The sequence below is a fragment of the Mixophyes fleayi genome, chromosome 11, assembly GCF_038048845.1.
Source record: "Mixophyes fleayi isolate aMixFle1 chromosome 11, aMixFle1.hap1, whole genome shotgun sequence".
Taxonomy (NCBI): domain Eukaryota; kingdom Metazoa; phylum Chordata; class Amphibia; order Anura; family Limnodynastidae; genus Mixophyes; species Mixophyes fleayi.
In genome coordinates this window covers 92,680,915-92,705,497 of record NC_134412.1, presented here as the reverse complement: position 1 = coordinate 92,705,497, position 24,583 = coordinate 92,680,915, and the positions used below count along the sequence as shown (strand labels likewise).

The 24,583-nt window shown below is 42.3% G+C and overlaps 1 protein-coding gene across 1 annotated transcript in view; it reads left to right on the top strand.

Moving 5' to 3' along the window:
• Window positions 1–24,583, top strand: part of LOC142107145 (uncharacterized) — a 247,993-nt gene that overhangs the window by 214,683 nt on the left and 8,727 nt on the right. The window contains exons 80-91 of the mRNA XM_075190329.1: window positions 656–782; window positions 869–1,077; window positions 2,744–2,906; window positions 9,651–9,733; window positions 9,812–9,972; window positions 10,449–10,611; window positions 14,055–14,221; window positions 15,140–15,206; window positions 15,301–15,432; window positions 16,396–16,731; window positions 17,496–17,611; window positions 18,534–18,619. Of these exons, the coding sequence (XP_075046430.1) occupies window positions 656–782; window positions 869–1,077; window positions 2,744–2,906; window positions 9,651–9,733; window positions 9,812–9,972; window positions 10,449–10,611; window positions 14,055–14,221; window positions 15,140–15,206; window positions 15,301–15,432; window positions 16,396–16,731; window positions 17,496–17,611; window positions 18,534–18,619 (1,810 nt within the window). The remainder of the gene's footprint in view (window positions 1–655; window positions 783–868; window positions 1,078–2,743; window positions 2,907–9,650; window positions 9,734–9,811; window positions 9,973–10,448; window positions 10,612–14,054; window positions 14,222–15,139; window positions 15,207–15,300; window positions 15,433–16,395; window positions 16,732–17,495; window positions 17,612–18,533; window positions 18,620–24,583) is intronic.

Genomic DNA, 24,583 nt, shown 5'->3' with positions numbered 1-24,583 from the left:
TATTGCATTGCTCCATTAAACCTTGTTCCAGTTATAAAATGACACTGCAGGATTTTCTGAGTTCCCTTTGATTCTCATTCTTAGATTGTTATTGAGAACAATGCCCAGATCTATTCCCTGCTGTGTTCTCAGAGTACATTACCGGAGGTTTGAAAGGACAGAATATTTATTTCAGAGTAAATGAAAAAATGACAAGTCTACACAATGCAGTATAACAGCAAGACACAGGCCCACCTAGAACATGTGTGGAATTGTAGTTTGTGTGTACAATGGTAAACTCAATTTAATCCTGTTTAATAGGAATGAAATACTCAAATCACAATTTCCAGTGGCATACTGAATGTTCCTCTTAGTTTCCTAATAGTTTTGTTAATGTTCCCTGAGTCATAGAAATCTTTGATTTCCTGTACTATATAGAGTATTCTACATGGCATAATCTGCCAAAATTATAATTTCCTTTTTTCTTAAGCAAAACTTAGACTTGAAATAGTAATAAATGTTTAATACATTTACTTGATATTTTATCAAATTTGCAAGAAAATCTAATAAGAGAAACACAGCTATTGGGAAAGTGTAAGACACAAGGATTGTAGGGAGGACGCACCTTTATCTAAATATCAGAGGAATAATTGTGGTATGTATTTTATTGTTACAGAGCGGGTGACCAGCCATTACCCTGTGTATCAGAAAGATCACCTATTTAACACCAACCCACATTGGGATTTTGGGGCCTTTAGAAGACTGGATCATCTCATTAGAGAGACAAACATAAATGTTTCTAGGTAACCACTGTATGATAGAGGTTTATGGTATTGAATACCATAAACAAAGCACTAACTGTACATTACATATCTTATATATCGTGTAGATTTGCTCACGTCTTTGGAGATCCCGGTACATACGTGTTTGTGGACAATGGGATAAGGGAACGGAACCTTTTTGTAACTGTGAAAGAAAAAAATGTTTGCGACCCAGCAACCTCACGCATCCAGCCATCTTCCCCTGCTCAGCTCATCAAGCAGGGGATAATAACCCAGCACAAACTCAACTTGGCTCCCAACTGGGGGGCTATCATAGGTAATTCAATTCTTACCTGAGACACAACTATCATCGAGACACTTTGATTTACTTTTTTTGTATTGATTACATTGGGGGACACAGGAATGGTGGGTATAGCCTCTGCATTTAGGATGTTGGATAATAAGTAAGAATAAGTTGAGTCCACCACCAGAATGTCACACACTCCAGGCATGATACTTGGCAGTCTGAGATTAGTGTCCTGAGGAGAAGTGGCTTGGACAGGAAGAGTGGCAGCTCTCTGATATGTCCTACCTGTACTCAGGCAGCGGTGAAGGGCAGGTGAGCCGCCACTAAGTAAAGCATTGAGCACAAGGTGGTTTCAGTTAGGAAAACCATACCTTTGCGGTGACATCTCTGACCTTTCTCAGGAGGATCACCCTATAGATGTGAGGGTATTATCGCACAACTCCCACATTGCTTACTTAGAGAGCACCCTTCACCAGTGGTTCTACCATACCACAGCATTGGTTCTGAGCACTGGGTTTAATCATTACGTGGTTTAAGGGAAGGGGAATACATTTGCTTGTCATTTAATTCTTGTGTGCTCCTGTTCTGGAATTGAGTCTGGAGCAGAATAAGAACTGTGGACTCGCTCTGGCATGGCACTGTTTCTTGTCTTCCACCAAGACATTGCTGTGATGTAACTAGTTCCATATTTTCTCCCAAAGGTCGTATCCTCTTACCACCTGAATCATATTCCTTCGTTTTGCTCTTCTCAGTCACATCCTTGGGAGCACTAAACTCTTTAGATGTGGTGCACGCCCTAAAGCCATGGCTTTACTTAGAAGCTCTTCTCTTAGGACCTCACAATGATATGGTGGCAGCCCTACAACAAGATATGTTGCCTTATCAGTAAGGAGTATGCTGTCGAGGATAGGGCTCCAACTTTTAGGATCACTGCTGTCGGAGCATCCTGAACCTTTCGGAATTGAGCTTCTCTGGAAGAACTGTGCAAGTCAGGAAGGTGACACACACCTTCATCAAGTTTTGCAAATTTTATTCCTTGGTATTTAAAGTGCCAGCTTTGGGCATAGGGTACTGAACCTACCTGTGTCTGCATTCGTTCTTTGAGTGACCACGAAATTAATTGAGTACTCTTTTGGGATGCCCCACCTTTCCTCCAATTCTGCATTCCCTAATGTAACTCTAGATAAAATGGTATTTTTGTACATACTTATAAATCTTTTCTCATGTAGGTCATTGGGGGACATAGAGCTTTGTTTAGTTCTTCTTTTCTGTGGTTGACCTGCTGCCTTTTTTTTTTAATGTTTGGTAATATGCAATATATTTGAATTCTTGATTTTAATAACATTTAGTTTTCTTTTTTTTGATGTTATAACTAGCATGTTTCTCATCACTTACTAAACATGCTGTTCACCGACAGCCATAATAATGGGACACCTGTAGGTTTTGAAAAAACTTTAAAGAGCAGAATTATAACTAAACATTCTGCAGTCATATAGTATATAATTTTTCCTAGTAAAATACATTGTGATTTCCAGTTATGATAACATTTACACAAACATATGGTTGAGCCAGGGTAGGAATCAGATTGCTAACTGACATTACTATGATTCCCTCTCTGTAATGTATATGTTTTGTGAAATGATTATTTGCAGTCACTTTCACTGACCATTCTGCTGCCGGTTTATACATGATTTAGGGGTCCTGCTGCTATTATTCATCTTGATGATCACTCTGCTCATCTTATCCATGGTGCTGAGACCTTCTCTGTACAGTCCCAGCCCCCTGAAAAACTGGAAACCCAGGTGGAGGAGTCTTGGGGAACACTACATCCCTCCGGAATATGTGCTCACAAGAGACAGGTCCGCTGCTTTTCTGATACGTAATTTCTGGTATCTGGGTTTGTGATGAAAACTTCATCTCAGGTGACACCATGTTAGGGGTGGCAGAGATGAGGGTCTCAACTCCCACATTGGCCCCCAACATGTCTCCCCCAGAGCTCTGGCCAGCGTACGCTCTGCAGGAGGTGCTCAGGGTGATAGAGTCTTCTGCGCTCTATCCTGCAATTGCTATAGTGCAGTGATTGATGGCGTGAGAGGAGTAGGAAAGGAACTTCCATTACTGCCACTACTCCTCCCATTATGTCAGTCCTTGCTCCAGCAGTGAGCAGCTGTTGACCAGAGTTACGGGGGGCGCTGCAGTGTATAGGTGTCACTGAAGGGTGAAGCCGACGGAAAGCCCCTGTCTGGTATGTAAAGTGGGCGATACTCTCATGACATATGTAACTGTGTGTTATATAACATGTGGCTTTCTAAAACGTAACGTGACTTTTATAGCATTTAATACATGGGGCTTTCTGATATATAATGTGTGACTCTCTGACATGCAACCCACGCCCCTGTGATTTACACTATATCATTCCATCATTTCTTTTTCTATACCTGATCTATCTGATCATTTCCTCATTTGGGAGCGCATCTAGATATGGATGCATTAGCTCTCAGATCAAACGTAATGAGCTTCACCAACTTCCAGCTAAAAAAAAAGTAGCATTTTCACCAGTGTATGTCAGGCATAACAAGTGTATAAGCTATGTCCCACAATATGGTAGAGATGCGGCAGGACAGTGGAGGTAGTAATGAATTAAGTATTATTAGTAGGAGGATTCAATACACAATCGGAAGCCTTTAGTGCTTCTGATTGTGATAGACTGATTGAGATTGTGATAGATGCTGATAGACGTCCACGTCCTTCTCAGGAATAAGGAGATGCAAGTATGCGTGCACATTGCTGGTTCATATACAGTGCAAGGAAATATGTATTTCTCTTTCATCCTATCTGGGGGACACTGCTACCATGGGGTTGTGAGAGGGGAGTGAAGTTTGGCACTTAAATAGTTAACTTGTTAATGTATGCTGCTGACAAACCCCTCCCCTCTGGAACCCCCCTGTAGTCTCTTCAGTTTTAGTTGAGTGGCCAAGGGAGTTTGGCTTACTTATGCTCGTTAGTGAATTTTTTTCACTTCATATGTTTAATTTTACTTAAATTAATTTTTTTATTTTCATTTCCTACAGAGGTGTGCTCTGTCCTCACACACAGCACACTCGTTTAGGTAAAGAAGCAGCTGTCGGACTGAGAGCCGGATGGTTCTCACTGATAGCAGATAAATTGTTTTCTGCTTCTCTGCAGTGCTGACAGTCGGCTTCTATAAGCCACTGTCACACTGACTGTTATTAGGTTACCGGCGCCGCCACGAGTGGTAGAGAGAGCGCCTGTAATCGCTGCCGTTGGAGGCGGACATTGGTGGACATTCAGCGGCCAGGAGAAGCACTGAATGGCGATTACTGCTTAGAGAGAAGCAGTAGATCGCCTTTACAGCCATCCTGGTAGGATTTGGAGCATGTGCAGGATGGGGAGAGCTATGAAAATAGAATTCACCCACCTGCAGAGAAAATTTGGACTCTCCCAAGGCGCCAAGATCTGCCTAGGAAAACAACAACAGCTTCTTCTGAAGAAATAAGCAGAGCTGCTGATAGACCTTTCCTGCTCCGCACAGCTTAGCCTTGGGAAGGCTATGTACCAAAAATCTTTCTCTATACTCACTATAATAGAGATAGAGGAGTATTAGAAAATGTATTCATGCAAAAATATTAATAGATAGAATATTACTTGCATATATTTTCTTTTGGTTCACAGCCTTAACAAGGATACTATCTTTTGACTTCTGTCAAAGATTAGTTAGTATCTTCTGTCTGTTTCTTGTGTGATTGCATGTATAACATTTTATTATTGTGACACTGTTCTTTATAAAATGTCTGGCAAGGGTAAAGCACCTTGAGCAAAGTATTATACTTGCTCCAAGTGTAAGGTTTAATTACCCATTGAACAACAGGTCCCGGGGGCACTTTGTACTGACTGCGTTGGTGCTCCCATGGTAGCGCAGGCACAGACTAACGCTTTACCTATAACGGAAACAACAGCGTGGGCGGCTTCCCTAAAGTAGGGGGTTACCACATTGGTACAACTGCTTTCTAAGCCAGCAGAGATTCCAGCGGTTGCAGCAGTCCTCCTTTCAACCTCTGGAACAATAGACCCCCTTAGTTCAGGAGGGCGAAACGGGGATCACCGAGTCCGGTGTCTCTGGACAGGCGGGAGATCTATCCGTACTATCCTCTCAAGCCCCTCCTACGGGAGATCCAGCTTCGTCTGCATCATTGGTCAGGAACCTAGATCGGTTAAACCGTTTCTTGGAGGCGCCAAGGCCTTTACCCAAGAAAAAGCGCCACAGACATGCTAACCCCCTTCTGCCCCTCTCTGATTCGGAGAGATCCTCAGAATAGGAGGGTGAGGTTTTAGAGGATTCTGATTCCGCACAGGTTACGGATCAAGAGGAATCTCCCAGATATCAGGGGATTGATGGTGGTAGCAGTACGGCAGACACTTGGACTTCTAGACCTAGAAGAGACTAGACCTACAGATCATAGTCTTTTTAAAAAGGTCAGAAGGCAGACGGTCCATTTTCCTCCATCTGTGGAGTTGAAAGAGATTGCTGAAGCATCTTGGAAACAGCCTGATCACAAGTTTGTTATTCCACAAAGGTATCTGGCTCTATACCTTCTGCAGGAGGATGATCTAAACCGTTGGGGACAGGTCCCAAGGGTGGATACACTAGTGGCACGCTTACCTCGCCACACCACACTCCCTGTTTCAGGGACAGCCTCCCTGCAGGATCCCACTGACCATAAGATGGAGGCTTTCTTAATGTTCATCTACATGGCAGCAGGTACTTCATTTAGACCCATGTTCCCATCAGCCTGGATTGTCAGGGCTATGGAAACATGGGCTGAGCAATTGGCTACAGGTCTGCAGGATTCAGACTTGCTTCTCCTTGCCCTTCACCTCAAGGGTACATGAGGCTGCCCAAAACGCAGCTTCCATTTTCTCCTCTGTTTCCGCAACAGCAGTGGCAGCTAGGAGGTCCTTATGGCTGAGGTCCTGGGTTGCGGACTCCGAATCTAAGAAATCTTTGGAGTCTCTCCCTTATTCAGGTGGAGTGTTATTTGGCCCTGAATTGGGCAACATAATTTCCCAAGCCACAGGAGGCAAAAGTACCTTCCTACCAGTCAATGTCACTAAGCCTAAGACATCCAGGTTTGGCTCATTTAGACAGCCCTTTCGGGGGACTCGTCTAGTCGGACCCAGACACACAGGTCCAGACTATCTGGCACCAGAGAACACTCGCACAGAGGTAGGTCCTCCCCCTCCTCCACGAATCGTCCCTCTTCCAAGCTCCCGGATAAACCTGCAGCTTGACGTCCACCCCCCCCCCTTCTCGCGGTGGCTGGAGTGGGGGGGGGACGTCTGCTCCTGGTCAGAGATCAGTGGGAAGAGTCCTCAGAGGACAGGTGGATTCGTGTGATAATGATGAGAGGTTACATAATAGACCTATCGGCTCTCTTTGATTTTTCACAACCAACTTGCCCCACGACCCACTAAGAAAACAGGCAATGCTCCTCTGTGTTGCCTCTCTTCTTTCTACAGGAGTCATCCTGGAAGTTCACCAGAAGAGACAGGGTTTCTACTCCATCCTCTTTTTGGTCCGAATGCCGGATGGCTCCTGCCACCCTATCTTGAACCTCAAACAGTTGAACCTGCAGGTGTAGCAGGTGGTCAGATGCCATCAGGTCGGTTATCAACGGACTGCAAGCAAACCAGTTCATGGCATCAAGGACGCCTACCTGCACGTTCCGATCTGAAAGGCACATCAGGCTCTACTCAGATTCACAGTGGGACCTTCTCACTACCAGTTCACAGCTCTCTCATTCGGCCTTGCAACAGCACCAAGGATGTTTACAAAAGTGATGGCGGCTTGTCTTCATTCCAGAGGTGTACAAATAGGGCCCTACCTGGACGATCTACTGATCAAGGCTGCTCTCCTCACCTACTCGACCAGCATCTACAGCTCACCATCAGGATCCTGGAGATCCATGGGTGGCTCATAAAGCGGGGCAAATCCCAGTTAACCCCTTGCTAGAAAATGACCTTTCTGGGACTGATAATTGATACCAGCAATCGAAAGGTATTCCTTCCAGAGGACAAATCACGATCCTTGCGGGACTCTGCGATTCGAGTTTTGTCCTGCCGCAAACCGTCGGTCCTCTTATGCATGCGCTTACTATCAAAGATGGTGTCAACCTTTGAGACTCTCCCTTATGGTTGAATTCACTCTCTTTGCTTCCAATGGGACCTCTTAAAAAAATAAAAAAAAGGGTCAGGATCCCATCAGAAGTTAGAACGCCAATTGATTTGCTTGTTTCCTGAGGTGAGACAATCCCTCAGATGGTTGATAGCCCAAGATAATTTGCTAGTTTGCAGGTCCTTTGCCCCATGGTCTTGGATCTTAGTATCCACAGATACCAGCCTTTGGGGATGGGGGGGCTTGGGCCATTCATTTGAGACTTCAGGCGCTCTGGTCTTTATTCCAGGCATTCAGAACTGGGAAGCAGACTATCTAAGCCGGCATGCAATTTTGCTGGGGGAATGGTCCCTTCATTACGAGGTTTTTCCAGTCTCTGGTCGTTCGATGGGGGATCCGGGACAGAGACCTGATGGCATCTCGCCACAACCGAAAGGTCCTTCACTTTTGCTCAAGAGCAAGGGACCCCTTGGCAATGGCCGTCGATGTAATGACAATGTCCTGGGACTTCAGGTTAGGATACCTGTTCCCTCCAATTTCCATGATTCCCTGCGTCCTTTGGAGAGTCAAGCGGGGCGGACTCCCAGTTATACTGGTGACTCCAGCTAGGTCTCTAAGGGTCTGGTATCCAGAAATTCTGTTGATGGCGGTAGGTCTAGGTCTTCGGTTACCTCTTCGAGAAGACCTTCTTCTACAGGGGCCATTCCAATATCAGGACTTACCTGGGCTGAATTTAAGGACATGGCTGTTGAAGCCTCCCTTTTTAGGTCCTGAGGGTTCTCTTCACGAGTAGTGGACATCCTCCTTAGGGCTAAAAAAACAGTCTTGGCTCATCTTTACCACTGCATCTGGCTTACCTACATTAGATGGTGTGAGAGGCGGACCTGCTACACAGCTGTGTTCCACCTCTCAAGGTTTCTTGCTTTTCTCCAGGGTGGCCTGGTGCAGATTTCGTCTCTTTCTGTGTTTTTTTTCACCGTCGCCTGGGAGACATTCCAGATGTCAGAATCTTCTTAAAGGGCGTCCTGCATATCCATCCTCCATATGTTCCGCCCACGGCACCCTGGAATCTTAATCTGGTCCTTAATATGCTTCAAGGACCTCCATTTGAACCGTTATGGTTCTTAACATGGAAAGTTGCTTTTCTACTAGCCATTGCGTCAGCTCGTAGAGTTTCCGAGCCGGGGGCTCTCTCATGTCGTGAACCATATCTTGTGTTTCATGATGATAAGGTGGTTATTAGAACCATTCCTAACTTCCTGCCTAAAGTAGTTTCCTATTTTCATGTTAACCAGGAAATAGTGGTTCCAGTTTTCACAGAGGAACCACAAACCAGAAACAGCCTTGATGGAATTTCTGGATGTCGTCAGAGCTCTCCAAATCTATGTCCATAGGACATCAAACATTCGCCGCACAGATTCTTTATTTGTTATATTTGCCTTCTCAAAACGAGGTTGGCCGGCCTTCAAGAAATCAATTGCTAGATGGCTTACGTTGATTATTAAGCAGGCTAATGTCAAGGCTAACCAACCTGTACCAGATCGTATTGTTGCCCATTCTACCCAGTCAGTGGGCGCGTCTTGGGCGGCGCGAAATGGGACCTCAGTGGACCAGTTAGACAGAGCAGCCACTTGGTCCACGGTCCATACCTTTACAAAATTTTACCAATTCAATGTCTTTGCGTTGGCAGGTGCCTGTTGTGGCCGTAGTGCTCTACGAGCCGGGCTATCAGAGCAGTCCCTCCCTAAAGGGGGCTGCTTTAGAAAGTCCCCATGGTAACAGTGTCCCCCAGATAGGATGAAAGAGAAAAGAGTATTTTTATACTCACAATAAATACGTTTCTCTGATTCCATCTGGGGGACACTGTGTTTTCTCCCTTCTGCTCTTCTGCTGTTAGGTCTCTGGTTGGTTGACTCCCCTTCCTTGGAGCTTTATACTTAAACTAAAGAGGCTACAGTTTGACAGCTGCTTCTTTACCTAAACGAGTGGGCTCTGTGTGAGGACAGAGCACACCTCTGTAGGGAATAAAAATACAAAATAAAATTTAAGTAAAATAAAACATATGAAGTGAAAAAAATTCACCAACTAGCATAAGTAAGCCAAACTCCTTTGGGCATTCATCTAAAACTGAAGAGGCTACAGGGGGGTTGCAGAGGGTAGGGGTTTGTCAGCAGGATACATTAACAAGTTAACTAATTAAGTGCCAAACTCCACTCCCCTCTCACAACCCCATGGTAGCAGATGGAGTCAGAGAAACGGACTTATTGTGAGTATAAAAATTCTCTTTTTATCCAATAACAGACGTACAAACAACTCTAATCTAGCCCCTTGATGTATATGTTTGTGATCTATATATCTAGAATAGTCCTGTGTGTAGTCAAATTATTGAATCTATCTCTCTTATGCTCAGTCTTCAGTTTTATGAAGCTGTCGGGTGTCATGGTTCTGGAGAGATTCTTGATCTTGGGAAAAAAGAAACTGCCTATGGGTTAGGTAGGTATTGTATAACCCGTGTACAATCTATACCCTGTCACAAAACCTGCACACACCTCACGTTACATTATGTTTTAGATCAGAGAAGCACAATAGGAGACTTGGAGGATTTCAATGTGCGAACTTTGTTTGACAAACTTGAGGATCAAACTCTTCACTTAACATCTCAGCTGGGGAGACACAGGAACGAGACCCTTTCCTTCTATAAGGCCTTTATACACAGAGTCCAAGTGCTCAAGGTGAGTTGAAGTGTAGTGACCTAAAATCTATCTGATCATTTATTGGGGGTTCAGTTCCCTGGACCAGATATGTAGACAGATACTGTCATTGTTTACTGTGACTCATCCCCGAAAAACAAAATGTGGAAATAGTGGCTGTGGAAAATTAAATTGAATAAATGTATGCAATATTTAATGCTTTCATGAATATTTATATGGCATGCTTTGACAGACATTTAATTGTTTAAACCAATATTTAAGAAAATGCAGCCAATCAGTACTCTAAGAACCTCAGGAAATTAATTAGATGAATCTTCAGGGATATTTGTTCATGTATACTTTAACAAGCAGTAGAGATGTTGCTACAAGGAAAAAATTATTCTAAACCAAATGCATTCTGATTTGAGCTATGCCTGCAATTCTCATGCTGCATGGGTAAACTCTGTCATTACATACCTCTAAATAATGTTAATAGGGGTATTGTTCTGTAAATAAAGGAAATGTTACAGAGCCCAGAACTCGGCAGTGGTAAAGGCTTTGAATGGAGGAAGATCCCATTAGAGGGTGAGAAGGAAAGTACAAGAACCACTATTGCATCTCAACAGAATGAAGGTTCGTCCACAAGCATGAGTGGGGTATTCTACATGGATCAGCATCAAGGTGAGATGAATGTATCTCTGTACACTGCCAGCAAGCTGATATCATAGATGTATTTAGATGGTCTAACATCGCAAACTGCGTCTATTTCTTTATAATTTCCCTTACATAGAAGCACAGAATACACTTCCAATGAGCTGTTATATAATAATAGAAGTAGATGGTACAGTTCCAATGAACTGGATGCAGCAACAGCAGCAGAGGGCACAGTTCAAATGATCTGGATGTAGTAATAGAAACAGAGGCTACAGTTCCAATGATCCGAATGTAGTAACAGAAGCAGAGGATACAGTTCCAATGATCCGGATGTAGTGACAGAAGCAGAGGATACAGTTCCAATGATCTGGATGTAGTAACAGAAGCAGAGGATACAGTTCCAATGATCCAGATGTAGTGACAGAAGCAGAGGATACAGTTCCAATGATCTGGATGTATAACTGAAGCAGAGGGTACAATCCCAATGATCTGGATGTAGTAACAGAAGCAGATGGTACAGTCCCAATGATCTGGATGTAGTAACAGACGCAGAGGGTACAGTCCAATGATCTGGATGTAGTAACAGAAGCAGAGGGTACTGTTCCAATGATCTGGATATAGTAACAGACGCAGAGGGTACAGTCCAATGATCTGGATGTGGTAACAGAAGCAGAGGGTACAGTTCCAATGATCCGGATGTGGTAACAGAAGCAGAGGGTACAGTTCCAATGATCCGAATGTAGTAACAGAAGCAGAGACTACAGTTCCAATGATCCAAATGTAGTAACAGAAGCAGAGGATACAGTTCCAATGATCCGGATGTAGTAACGGAAGCAAAGGCTACATTTCCAATGATCTGGATGTAGTGACAGAAGCAGAGGGTACAGTTCCAATGATCTGGATGTAGTGACAGAAGCAGAGGGTACAGTTCCAATGATCTGGATGTACTAACAGAAGCAGACGATACAGTTCCAATGATCTGGATGTAGTAACAGAAGCAGAGGATACAGTTCCAATGATCCGGATGTAGTAACGGAAGCAAAGGCTACATTTCCAATGATCTGGATGTAGTGACAGAAGCAGAGGGTACAGTTCCAATGATCTGGATGTAGTGACAGAAGCAGAGGGTACAGTTCCAATGATCTGGATGTACTAACAGAAGCAGACGATACAGTTCCAATGATCCGGATGTAGTAACAGAAGCAGAGGATACAGTTCCAATGATCCGGATGTAGTGACAGAAGCAGAGGATACAGTTCCAATGATCCGAATGTAGTAACAGAAGCAGAGGATACAGTTCCAATGATCCGGATGTAGTAACAGAAGCAGAGGATACAGTTCCAATGATCCGGATGTAGTAACAGAAGCAAAGGCTACATTTCCAATGATATGGATGTAGTGACAGAAGCAGAGGGTACAGTTCCAATGATCTGGATGTAGTGACAGAAGCAGAGGGTACAGTTCCAATGATCTGGATGTAGTGACAGAAGCAGAGGGTACAGTCCCAATGATCTGGATGTAGTGACAGAAGCAGAGGGTACAGTTCCAATGATCTGGTTGTAGAAACAGAAGCAGAGGGTACAGCCCAATGATCTGGTTGTAGAAACAGAAGCAGAGGGTACAGTTCCAATGATCTGGATGTACTAACAGAAGCAGAGGGTACAGTTCCAAATTTATTCCTTGTAATTATATGACAAGCGGTCACTCATATGATTACCCGATGAACATTCTGAGCATACATGCTTTACATTACTGTTGAATATTCCTGTACATTGTAATTTAATAAGTATCTCTAGGAAAGGAAAGTTTACTGTTTGTTTCTTTCATCACAGATCACTTATGCTGTGTGTGTTCCATGCTGTGTGATGTAATTACAAACAGTGATGTGTGTGTGTGTTTGTCGCTTCGCCTTCCCTGTGAGAGTAAAATCAATGGCTCCTGCTGTGATATCAATTAATCAAGCAACATTATCTGCATGTCAGACCACATAGTGCTTAACTTATTACTTCTGTGCGGAGCTAATGAACCCACCTCCCTTAAAATCCACAGTCTTATTTTCTGTCTTTAATGAACAGGACCTGCCACGTTTGATACAAAGTTTTCTTACATAGTGCAGAGCTATGACGCAGGAAGCAGCGGGGAGAATGAGCATAGTGCAGCATGGGACCTAATTCTCCAACACAGTCCCTACATTTGTACACTGTTTTGTTATGCTCACTTGGCTGGGGAACAGATGATTTTCTTTATTTTTGTACAATTATATAATACTCTAGTTGGTCGCTTTAATTTGGAGTTATGTTTATTAAACAATCATCAGTATTGCTCTTGCATTATTTTGCAGAGCTATATACAAAGTGAGTACAGTTATAAATAGCAGGTGTAGCTAATCATATGTTTTCCAAATATACCATTCCAAGGAGACCCACATTGGGTTGCAAGGGAAGCCAAATGTAACTGTGACCTGTGGGTTTCTGTCGCCACCCGGTCTGTTTATTTGGGTTTCTTTCTCACCATCATCTGTTATTTACCACTCCTACTGGCGTCACCTTTCCACCAGATACTCTCCGACTGCGAATACCAATCAATAGTTGTAGGAGAATCTCCCTGCTACCACTAAGCTCCTTCTTGGCACCTAGAACTGCTTACTCCTGGTTTGCTGGTATAGCTACTGCAGCTCCTCTTTGTTGTTGGTTGGCCGGTACATCCCGACCATTTACTATGGATCGGGACTGCTTGGTAGCGGGCAGAGCATTGACACAGAGGCCTTGGGTTCAACAGTTTTGCATTTAGCAGTGTATGAGCGTACCCCATCCATAGGGGCAGCTTTGGAACATCCCCATGGTCAGCAGTGTCCCACCAAATGACTGTGCAAGAGAAAAGAGGATTTTTGTACTCATCCTTCCTCGTTTCTTAGAATGACCTGGCTTCAGGTATACAATTTATCTAAAATAAATCTAGCTTTGTTATTCAGTATAATCGTGTGTAATAAGCAATGTACTTTTGAACAAACACCATCAGTATACATAGACATTTTGTGCTTGGGCACACTAAGTTCCACTGGCGAAATGCGTAAAACGTATTGACCAAATGCTGAATGAGGCAATTATTCTGCTGTACAGTTGTCACTTATCGATAATATAAATTGTTGTGTATGGAGCTGCTGACCATGAGGTAGCCATCTAGTTCTTGCGAGCACTGAAACATAGGAACCTAATCTAAATAAAGGAACTTTTCATTCTGTAAAATTAGTGGTTTCTACTTTGCTCATAGATGTTATAATGATTTGAATTTTATGCTACTCATATACATAGATTTAGTGTTTCTAAGAGGGTGTTATTCCAGCTCCAATATCGGGCAGAATATTGTCCATGCGCTCAGCTGCTGCTGCTAATAAGTCTGGATACAGTATGTCTTTAGCTTCGTTTTATCTTATCATTATATTACATCTCATCTCTGATTGTTAATTCTAGGAGCTTTCCTACAAGAGGCCACTGCACTCATGAAAGTTGTAAAACTCACATTGATGAAAACCAGCTCTGAACGCCTGGTAAAGAAGAAGTTTGAGCAGACGCTGCAGCACAATAGTGCTATGGGGGGCAATGATCAGAGAGCGGAGAGACACCATGAGCAGGATCAGGTCATGTAGATTCCATCTTTTTATTACATATCACCTTTTATAGCCCCTGTAACACATAACGCCCAGCAGCCGTTTATATACACTCTTTACATGTATCTTTTAAAATATTTTTTATTTTTGTTTTGTGAGGAATGAAATATACTCACGTCGTCCAGCTTCTGCAAGTGAAGACAATAGATTGTTTTGTTAAATTGTGACACTGTTCATTATGAATCCAGTTGTTTATCCATCCTGGCATATACAGGTCATTGGTGTCATGTAACTGATACATTTCCCCAAACTCAAGACATTGTAGAACTGCTAGTGTAAGTACCTTATTCCTTTTCATAGTAAGGAAATAGCCCACTTCTGCTTTTCCAATTTCTGTCAAACTACAATAGTCATAGCTCAGTTAATTAATATACAATTGCCTATAACACAATTAAATTAATTATTCCCAGGTCAGTTAATTAGACTATTAGCGCATTGTGGAGTCACATTAACAGGTACCTAGTGCACAAAAAATGCAGGTAATTATAAGCCAGTAAGTCTAACATCAATGTTAAAGGCGGCAATATAATGTCTGCTGAATATATAATTTACAAACAAATGCTTTGGGTCTATTAAATGCATTAAGAGAAAATTGGGGGAGATAGAGATTTGGGTGTCATCAGCGTAGAGGTGGGTTTGTATATTTTTTTTTTTTGATAGATTGTCCAGGCACATTTCACCATTTTTATATAATTAAGCTTTGTTAAATAGTGAGACCTGGGACACCTGTATTCAGTAGACAGTAGCCTCTATTTTCTGCATTTAACATGATGTCATGTATTAAATCCTTACATATCGGTGATTTACTAGTTCTGTTACTCAGATACTTTAACAATGCACTGAGTGAAACATTGACAGTTTTCTGAGTGTAATGTCATTTTATTTCAGAACTTGACCAGTAATAACCCATATGACGATCTTATTAATGGCAATATACCAATGCTCTCATCAGAAGGTGATTGAAAGGGGCTGAATAATAATGAGAACATTTATTTTGAGGTTGCTATTAGACTATGGTCACAGATATGCAAATTTTATTTCTTTCCTAGGACTGCAGTTACAACCACTGCTATTTATGACCACACTCTACAGAGAAGACAATCTGAGAAAACTGATCACGTCCAGTCCTCTAACCAGGACCTTGGAGGAGATCAAAGAAGCCCTTAAAAAACAGGCTCAAGGTATCAACTATATGAAGTCCTATCTGTATCTTTCGTAGCTGCTGGGCTGCAACCTGCTATAATCAGTCATTCACCATAATAGACCATCGTATTTAATTTTCCTTCTTAATATTATCCTCTTAACTCTTTTTACTCCATGAGTGAAACTTCATGACCATTTTTTTTTTCTTCCCCTTGGTCTTCCATTCTCTGTCATTTTTGAACATCTGAATTACCTTCTTTTCTCCCCGGTTTTCCTCTGTCTATCTTTCTTTTTTGTAATGTCTCCCTCTTATCTATCCATCCATGAAAACCTACCTGACTTTATATTCTCTTCTTAATGTCTTTGTCAGTTTTTTCTGCTTGACATTGTTTACTTTTCTTTCCTATGTCTCCCTTACTCTCTTATATCTCTCTCTTCTCCGTCATTAACCATCTTTCTGACCTTCTATAGTATTCTTCCATCATCAAACATCATGCCACTCTTCTGTTCTTATTTCATCCTTTCTTATTGCATTTCTTCTAGTGTCTTCTCCTTTATTAGTTTGTGATAACAATATGAGTGTGCCCCAGGGAAAATATATTGTTCCACCACTGGATCTGCTTATGGTGCGACATAAGAACCCCACTGCTAAGGGTGTGAAGAGCACAACTCTGCCTATTAGTTGTGGCTTTCTGTGTGTCTTAAAATGTTAGTTGGAGGTATTTTTGTGCATAAACACAACTTCATACAGTTACTGCTTGTGGTATACATCTGTCCTTTCCTAGTCATCATCTAGCCACAGAATCAAAGTTAGATGGTGGAAAGAACAGGGTCTCCCAGCAGCACAGTAATGTGAGGCTCCCATCAAACTGATGACATGTTTAAGGTGCAATCATAAACAACAATTAGTAGCTAATTCCATGGAACTCTTTATTGAAGTGTTGAAATAAACTCATACAACTAGATTACACTCTACTCCACATTTCACTTATGTTCTTCAGAGAAAGAAATGTTGAGAGGTTTAACAACAAGAACCACAGGCGCCCTTGTTCCCATGGACATGAGCCAGCTCTCTCCACGTCAGCTGGTTGTGTATAAGTTTGGCTCTGCCCTCCTCCGTCTTATATGTCACAGCGGCTCTCAGAATCCTCTACTACTACTTATAGCTCAAACGATTCCCAGAAATCAAAGTCCTGGGTGGGAAAAGGAAGATCTGCATCTAGGAGATTCGTATTACGATACAGAAAATAGCATTGTGTTTGTACCAACAACGTGCCTGGAACATGCTGGGGAGCTTGCAGTGATCATTGTACATGCAGTTGCACAAATCAAAACAGGTATGACCTGAAAAACAAATTTTATATAAAAGATAAGGCTGTGGGACCAAAAGGAAATCGTTAGTCATTAACGAGGAAATAGTGGTATGTGGGAAAGTGTCGCAGCCGTAAGTCGCAGTAGGATGAGCAGAGAGCGTTGAGTATGGCAGCCAAGCCTGGGTGAATAATTCAAACGTATGTTTGCTGGAAGTATGTAGTGGCCCCAATATAATCAAGTGCTTCATACACCACACCCCTCCCACAATGCACAATGTTTCCTTGGATGTAATTAAGCGACCACCTGTAAAGCTCCCTGATCCTTGTACTGATGGTGGCTGCAATCAGATAATGGTGGGATTCACAGGTCGAGTGCACCCACTTCCCCACTGAAGCACTATATTAAGAGCTGTGCTAAAAGAGGGGTTTCCAGACTTAGGCAAGCCCTTTACAATATTTTCAATTTGCTATATTAGTGAGTCATCAGACTGCTAAATGCCAATCTGCAGGATGTGATGGCATCTTATCGGTAATGAGAAGTTCATTCAGCCAATCATACCGCCTATCTAGAGCACTAAACACCCCCCCTCCTTCACCATTTCACCTCTTATGGGCAATCTATTTCAAAACCAGTGATTGGCATTTACCACTGGGCGTGCATACAACCTCATTAAATGTGCCAGACCTTTTTTTAGCGCTTACACTTGATCTTTTGAGTCAACAATGCTGGTTTTTGTATATATAAAATAAGAATATACATGCACAATATTAAACTTTTTTTCTCCCAGAACTGCATCAAACACCCATTAATCGTGAATATCTACAGTGGATGAATCGAGCTGTCGGGGCAATTTCTCTTGCCTTCTACCACTTGTGGGGGACAGAGAGAATGGGAACAGATAGAGTGAGTACGGCAACATAGTTCTGTCTGTAGAAGGCTGCTTGTAGCACATGTGAACGGTGCAGCAATTACACCTGGGGACATCAGTGCTGTATGACCCTCATGATTGATGCAGAATGTACATTCTTGTCCGCTCTATGCATTATCACATATATTCACTGGGTGTGTAATGTACACTGTGTCCACATGCATATTTTCAAAGTACATATATTAACATACTAACCTTTACTACTGAATAGCAGTCTACTGATAACATACCAACTAATTTTGTCTTTTCTTGCTGACAATAAACTGACTAAACTCTGTCTGTATCCTCTGAGACATCCATAGTAAGCTATACCAACTGAGACATTCCAGCTAATCGATGCCTACTGCTATCTCCACAGTAACTCATAGTAGTTAAAACATCCACCATTAAACTAAATTAATTGAGTTATGTCCTGTAACCTACACTCATGAGACATTCCTGCTGAGCTACTGTATTTCAGTGAGAGATCCTCATTGATTTATATCTACTGAGACATCCTTAATAAGGTACATCAGATCAGACATCCTTCATCAGCTACCCCATCACTTGGGTTACCTGTCACTCAAAATCCCTTTCATTGCCTGGAACATAGATTCAAGTTTCCCAGCAGTGAAAGGGATTTCAGAGTAATATGGAGAGAGATTACTGCACGTTATTCAAAGCCTGTAGTTACCATAAGAGAACCCATTACAAAGGTGACAGATACTAATAATAATGTTCCAGGATACCTACTCTTATTGAATCAGCCTTTATTTTCTTTTTAATGGCTGTAAATTTGCTAGCGTTTCTTAAGGATGACATTGGTTTGTCACAGCTTCATCCACATACAACCACTTCACAGGGAAAAGTGTTTGATGGGAAGACTCAGTTTTACAACAATTTACCTTCATGTTACAGGATGAAAATGATCCAGATTCTGACACAGTGTTAAGAGATCTTCTGTCACTACACAAATTGCAAGATCATTCTTTCAGACCAAAAAGGTAAATGCAGTAACCCCCTCTATAATGCAACAGTTTACAAACCCCAAGAAACATTGGTCTTATTTTAATTGAAACTTCATTAATGTTATTTTAATTTTGGGGTGTGTGACAGGATAGGTTTACTCTGCAACTCTGTTTTTGGAGAAAGTGGTTTTGCGAGTTTGTCTTGAGGTTCCTCTTAACATCCATACTCTGCTGTTATTGAAAACGCCTACTAGGGTTATTGTCACTAGACACTCACCGACTTTAAGTGCCAACTGCGCACCAGTTCTAGGAGAGTAGTTGCTAACGCCACCATACTCCTTCACCTGGAACTACTTCCTGCTGGGTGTTGTGTGTAGCTGGTTTCTACTGACTGCTTACTCAAGACTGTAGTGTAGCAGGCACAGTTTTGACTAAGGGCGCTTGGTTCAACACCAGACAGTCAGGGGACTGATTAGAGAGGTCGCCCTTTTCTGTAGGTTATAGGATTTCAGCAGATGTAGGCGTCTTGTAGGAATGGAGCAGGATCTTTAAGAAGCGTAGAGCTTATTGCTCAATACTAGGTCTTAAAATAGCTGTTACACACCACTGAGAGATATACACAGATGGAATGCACTCAATGCACACACAGACAAACACTCTGGGTGCAGAAAACAATGGTTGGTATAAAATTGATATTTTAACACAATCTACAGTAATTGCTATTTCCAAATAACTGCATGGTTCATCATTGGGACAGTTTCCACTATAAACACTAACACACACACAGAAAATCATCTCCGTGGTCACTCCATCAAAAGAATGTGTTTTTCAAGCTGATGCCTTCCCCTACATGGATACACAAAGATGCTGTGCACATCCTGCCTCAGAAATCTACTTTCTGCAGTTACCATAACATTCACTAGTCGCACTACCAAATAATAGAAAGACATTTATGCAATACGATATGTCTTCCCATTTTCATATGGAGGAAGGTGGAACCAGTCCCGGGGGCTTTCAATTTTATATACAGTAAAAGCAAAACTGATCAATTGGAAATGTATTAAGCAATGGGCTGAATAAAAAGAAAATGTGGAAAGTGACATGTTCGTGTTGTGTCTGTGGAAAGTGACATGTTCGTGTTGTGTCTGTGGAAAGTGACATGTTCGTGTTGTGTCTGTGGAAAGTGACATGTTCGTGTTGTGTCTGTGGAAAGTGACATGTTCGTGTTGTGTCTGTGGAAAGTGACATGTTCGTGTTGTGTCTGTGGAAAGTGACATGTTCATGTTGTGTCTGTGGAAAGTGACATGTTCATGTTGTGTCTGTGGAAAGTGACATGTTCATGTTGTGTCTGTGGAAAGTGACATGTTCATGTTGTGTCTGTGGAAAGTGACATGTTCATGTTGTGTCTGTGGAAAGTGACATGTTCATGTTGTGTCTGTGGAAAGTGACATGTTCATGTTGTGTCTGTGGAAAGTGACATGTTCATGTTGTGTCTGTGGAAAGTGACATGTTCATGTTGTGTCTGTGGAAAGTGACATTTTCATGTTGTGTCTGTGGAAAGTGACATGTTCATGTTGTGTCTGTGGAAAGTGACATGTTCATGTTGTGTCTGTGGAAAGTGACATTTTCATGTTGTGTCTGTGGAAAGTGACATGTTCGTGTTGTGTCTGTGGAAAGTGACATGTTCGTGTTGTGTCTGTGGAAAGTGACATGTTCATGTTGTGTCTGTGGAAAGTGACATGTTCATGTTGTGTCTGTGGAAAGTGACATGTTCATGTTGTGTCTGTGGAAAGTGACATTTTCATGTTGTGTCTGTGGAAAGTGACATGTTCATGTTGTGTCTGTGGAAAGTGACATGTTGAAGTTGTGTCTGTGGAAAGTGACATGTTCATGTTGTGTCTGTGGAAAGTGACATGTTCATGTTGTGTCTGTGGAAAGTGACATTTTCATGTTGTGTCTGTGGAAAGTGACATGTTCGTGTTGTGTCTGTGGAAAGTGACATGTTCATGTTGTGTCTGTGGAAAGTGACATGTTCATGTTGTGTCTGTGGAAAGTGACATGTTCGTGTTGTGTCTGTGGAAAGTGACATGTTCGTGTTGTGTCTGTGGAAAGTGACATGTTCATGTTGTGTCTGTGGAAAGTGACATGTTCATGTTGTGTCTGTGGAAAGTGACATGTTCATGTTGTGTCTGTGGAAAGTGACATTTTCATGTTGTGTCTGTGGAAAGTGACATGTTCATGTTGTGTCTGTGGAAAGTGACATGTTCATGTTGTGTCTGTGGAAAGTGACATTTTCATGTTGTGTCTGTGGAAAGTGACATGTTCATGTTGTGTCTGTGGAAAGTGACATGTTGAAGTTGTGTCTGTGGAAAGTGACATGTTCATGTTGTGTCTGTGGAAAGTGACATGTTCATGTTGTGTCTGTGGAAAGTGACATGTTCATGTTGTGTCTGTGGAAAGTGACATTTTCATGTTGTGTCTGTGGAAAGTGACATGTTCGTGTTGTGTCTGTGGAAAGTGACATGTTCATGTTGTGTCTGTGGAAAGTGACATGTTCATGTTGTGTCTGTGGAAAGTGACATGTTCATGTTGTGTCTGTGGAAAGTGACATGTTCATGTTGTGTCTGTGGAAAGTGACATGTTCATGTTGTGTCTGTGGAAAGTGACATTTTCATGTTGTGTCTGTGGAAAGTGACATGTTCGTGTTGTGTCTGTGGAAAGTGACATGTTCATGTTGTGTCTGTGGAAAGTGACATGTTCATGTTGTGTCTGTGGAAAGTGACATGTTGAAGTTGTGTCTGTGGAAAGTGACATGTTGAAGTTGTGTCTGTGGAAAGTGACATGTTGAAGTTGTGCCGGTGGAAAGTGACATGTTCATGTTGTGTCTGTGGAAAGTGACATGTTGAAGTTGTGCCGGTGGAAAGTGACATGTTGAAGTTGTGCCGGTGGAAAGTGACATGTTCATGTTGTGTCTGTGGAAAGTGACATGTTCATGTTGTGTCTGTGGAAAGTGACATGTTGAAGTTGTGCCGGTGGAAAGTGACATGTTGAAGTTGTGCCGGTGGAAAGTGACATGTTGAAGTTGTGCCGGTGGAAAGTGACATGTTCATGTTGTGTCTGTGGAAAGTGACATGTTGAAGTTGTGCCGGTGGAAAGTGACATGTTCATGTTGTGTCTGTGGAAAGTGACATGTTCGTGTTGTGTCTGTGGAAAGTGACATGTTCGTGTTGTGTCTGTGGAAAGTGACATGTTCGTGTTGTGTCTGTGGAAAGTGACATGTTCATGTTGTGTCTGTGGAAAGTGACATGTTGAAGTTGTGTCTGTGGAAAGTGACATGTTGAAGTTGTGCCGGTGGAAAGTGACATGTTCATGTTGTGTCTGTGGAAAGTGACATGTTGAAGTTGTGCCGGTGGAAAGTGACATGTTCATGTTGTGTCTGTGGAAAGTGACATGTTGAAGTTGTGCCGGTGGAAAGTGACATGTTGAAGTTGTGCCGGTGGAAAGTGACATGTTGAAGTTGTGCCGGTGGAAAGTGACATGTTCATGTTGTGTCTGTGGAAAGTGACATGTTGAAGTTGTGCCGGTGGAAAGTGACATGTTCATGTTGTGTCTGTGGAAAGTGACATGTTCATGTTGTGTCTGTGGAAAGTGACATGTTCATGTTGTGTCTGTGGAAAGTGACATTTTCATGTTGTGTCTGTGGAAAGTGACATGTTCGTGTTGTGTCTGTGGAAAGTGACATGTTCATGTTGTGTCTGTGGAAAGTGACATGTTCATGTTGTGTCTGTGGAAAGTGACATGTTCATGTTGTGTCTGTGGAAAGTGACATGTTGAAGTTGTGTCTGTGGAAAGTGACATGTTGAAGTTGTGCCGGTGGAAAGTGACATGTTCATGTTGTGTCTGTGGAAAGTGACATGTTGAAGTTGTGCCGGTGGAAAGTGACATGTTGAAGTTGTGCCGGTGGAAAGTGACATGTTCATGTTGTGTCTGTGGAAAGTGACATGTTCATGTTGTGTCTGTGGAAAGTGACATGTTGAAGTTGTGCCGGTGGAAAGTGACATGTTGAAGTTGTGCCGGTGGAAAGTGACATGTTGAAGTTGTGCCGGTGGAAAGTGACATGTTCATGTTGTGTCTGTGGAAAGTGACATGTTGAAGTTGTGCCGGTGGAAAGTGACATGTTCATGTTGTGTCTGTGGAAAGTGACATGTTCGTGTTGTGTCTGTGGAAAGTGACATGTTCGTGTTGTGTCTGTGGAAAGTGACATGTTCGTGTTGTGTCTGTGGAAAGTGACATGTTCATGTTGTGTCTGTGGAAAGTGACATGTTCATGTTGTGTCTGTGGAAAGTGACATGTTGAAGTTGTGTCTGTGGAAAGTGACATGTTGAAGTTGTGCCGGTGGAAAGTGACATGTTCATGTTGTGTCTGTGGAAAGTGACATGTTGAAGTTGTGCCGGTGGAAAGTGACATGTTCATGTTGTGTCTGTGGAAAGTGACATGTTGAAGTTGTGCCGGTGGAAAGTGACATGTTGAAGTTGTGCCGGTGGAAAGTGACATGTTGAAGTTGTGCCGGTGGAAAGTGACATGTTCATGTTGTGTCTGTGGAAAGTGACATGTTGAAGTTGTGCCGGTGGAAAGTGACATGTTCATGTTGTGTCTGTGGAAAGTGACATGTTCATGTTGTGTCTGTGGAAAGTGACATGTTCATGTTGTGTCTGTGGAAAGTGACATGTTCATGTTGTGTCTGTGGAAAGTGACATGTTGAAGTTGTGCCGGTGGAAAGTGACATGTTCATGTTGTGCCGGTGGAAAGTGACATGTTCATGTTGTGCCTGTGGAAATTGGTATGTTCATGATGTGGAGTATATGTATATTGGGGATCCTAACCACTTTTGATTGGCTGATTGTGTATTGATCCTTTCAGCTAACTTAATTGTCATCTCAGATACATTATATGAACTCACGGACGTCTATTTTTTAATTGATATTTCCACTTAGACTACTGCAGGAAAAATTATTTCCAATTGATGTCAAAGAGGAAAACAACAGATGTTTGAATTTAATATGTATTTATGTTTGTATGTAAGACTTTCATATTTATCAGTATCTGTCAATACAATAGTCTCTTCATTATTACATTGTGTACAAATAGGATAATGTAATTAGCAAATTAGCATTTGCTACGAACACTGTCTTGCCGCATACACACACTTGTTACTTCTGACGTTTGTTGAGCTGGACACGTCTTCAAATGATTCTGACTGAATATATGGATGTAAATTCTCTCTATGATATGTTACATTCGGAGCGCATATGTACCCACCTCTAATTGATCCTCATATTGATCATGAAAAGTGTATTGTTAATGATGTGATGTGTATTTGTTGTGTTTGTGGGTGCCACGTTTAAGGGGGTGCCTAAAACACTGAGTAAGTGACAGTTACTCAATCAGTGTTGTTATTTTCCCTGTTGCCCGCGCACTCAGTACCAGCTGCTGACATGGAGGGCGGTAGCCAATGGCTACTTCCGGACTGCTTCTCCGTGTCAGTGTTTCACTAGGAGTGTGAAGTTAGACTATGATGACATTGCCCAACACCACGTTCCCAGTCTGACAGGATCAAAAGATGCACCCCTTCCTGTCTGCTAAGTTAAGAGGTGGGTGCGCGGTGGTAGATGTGGGGGAAATTTCCTGGTTCCAAACCCAAAATGAATAGTTAAAAAATGTGTATAAGTACAAATTGTAATAGTATACAACAAATGCACTGTGCCGCTGTTACTTACTTTTTTAATTTAAGTCTGCAACTACTGTACAGAGACAGAAAGGGGGAAGGGTCAGTGGGTTGGATGGTGGGTGCAGGATATGGAAGGGGAGAGAGACAGGTTAGGTGAGAGAGCTAGGAGTGTGACAGGAAACATAAGTAAGGGGAGAGAGGGGGAATAAAGGGAAGTGAAAATGGAGGGAAGAAGGAGGGGGGGAGAGTTAAAGGAAAGGGTGGGAGACTGA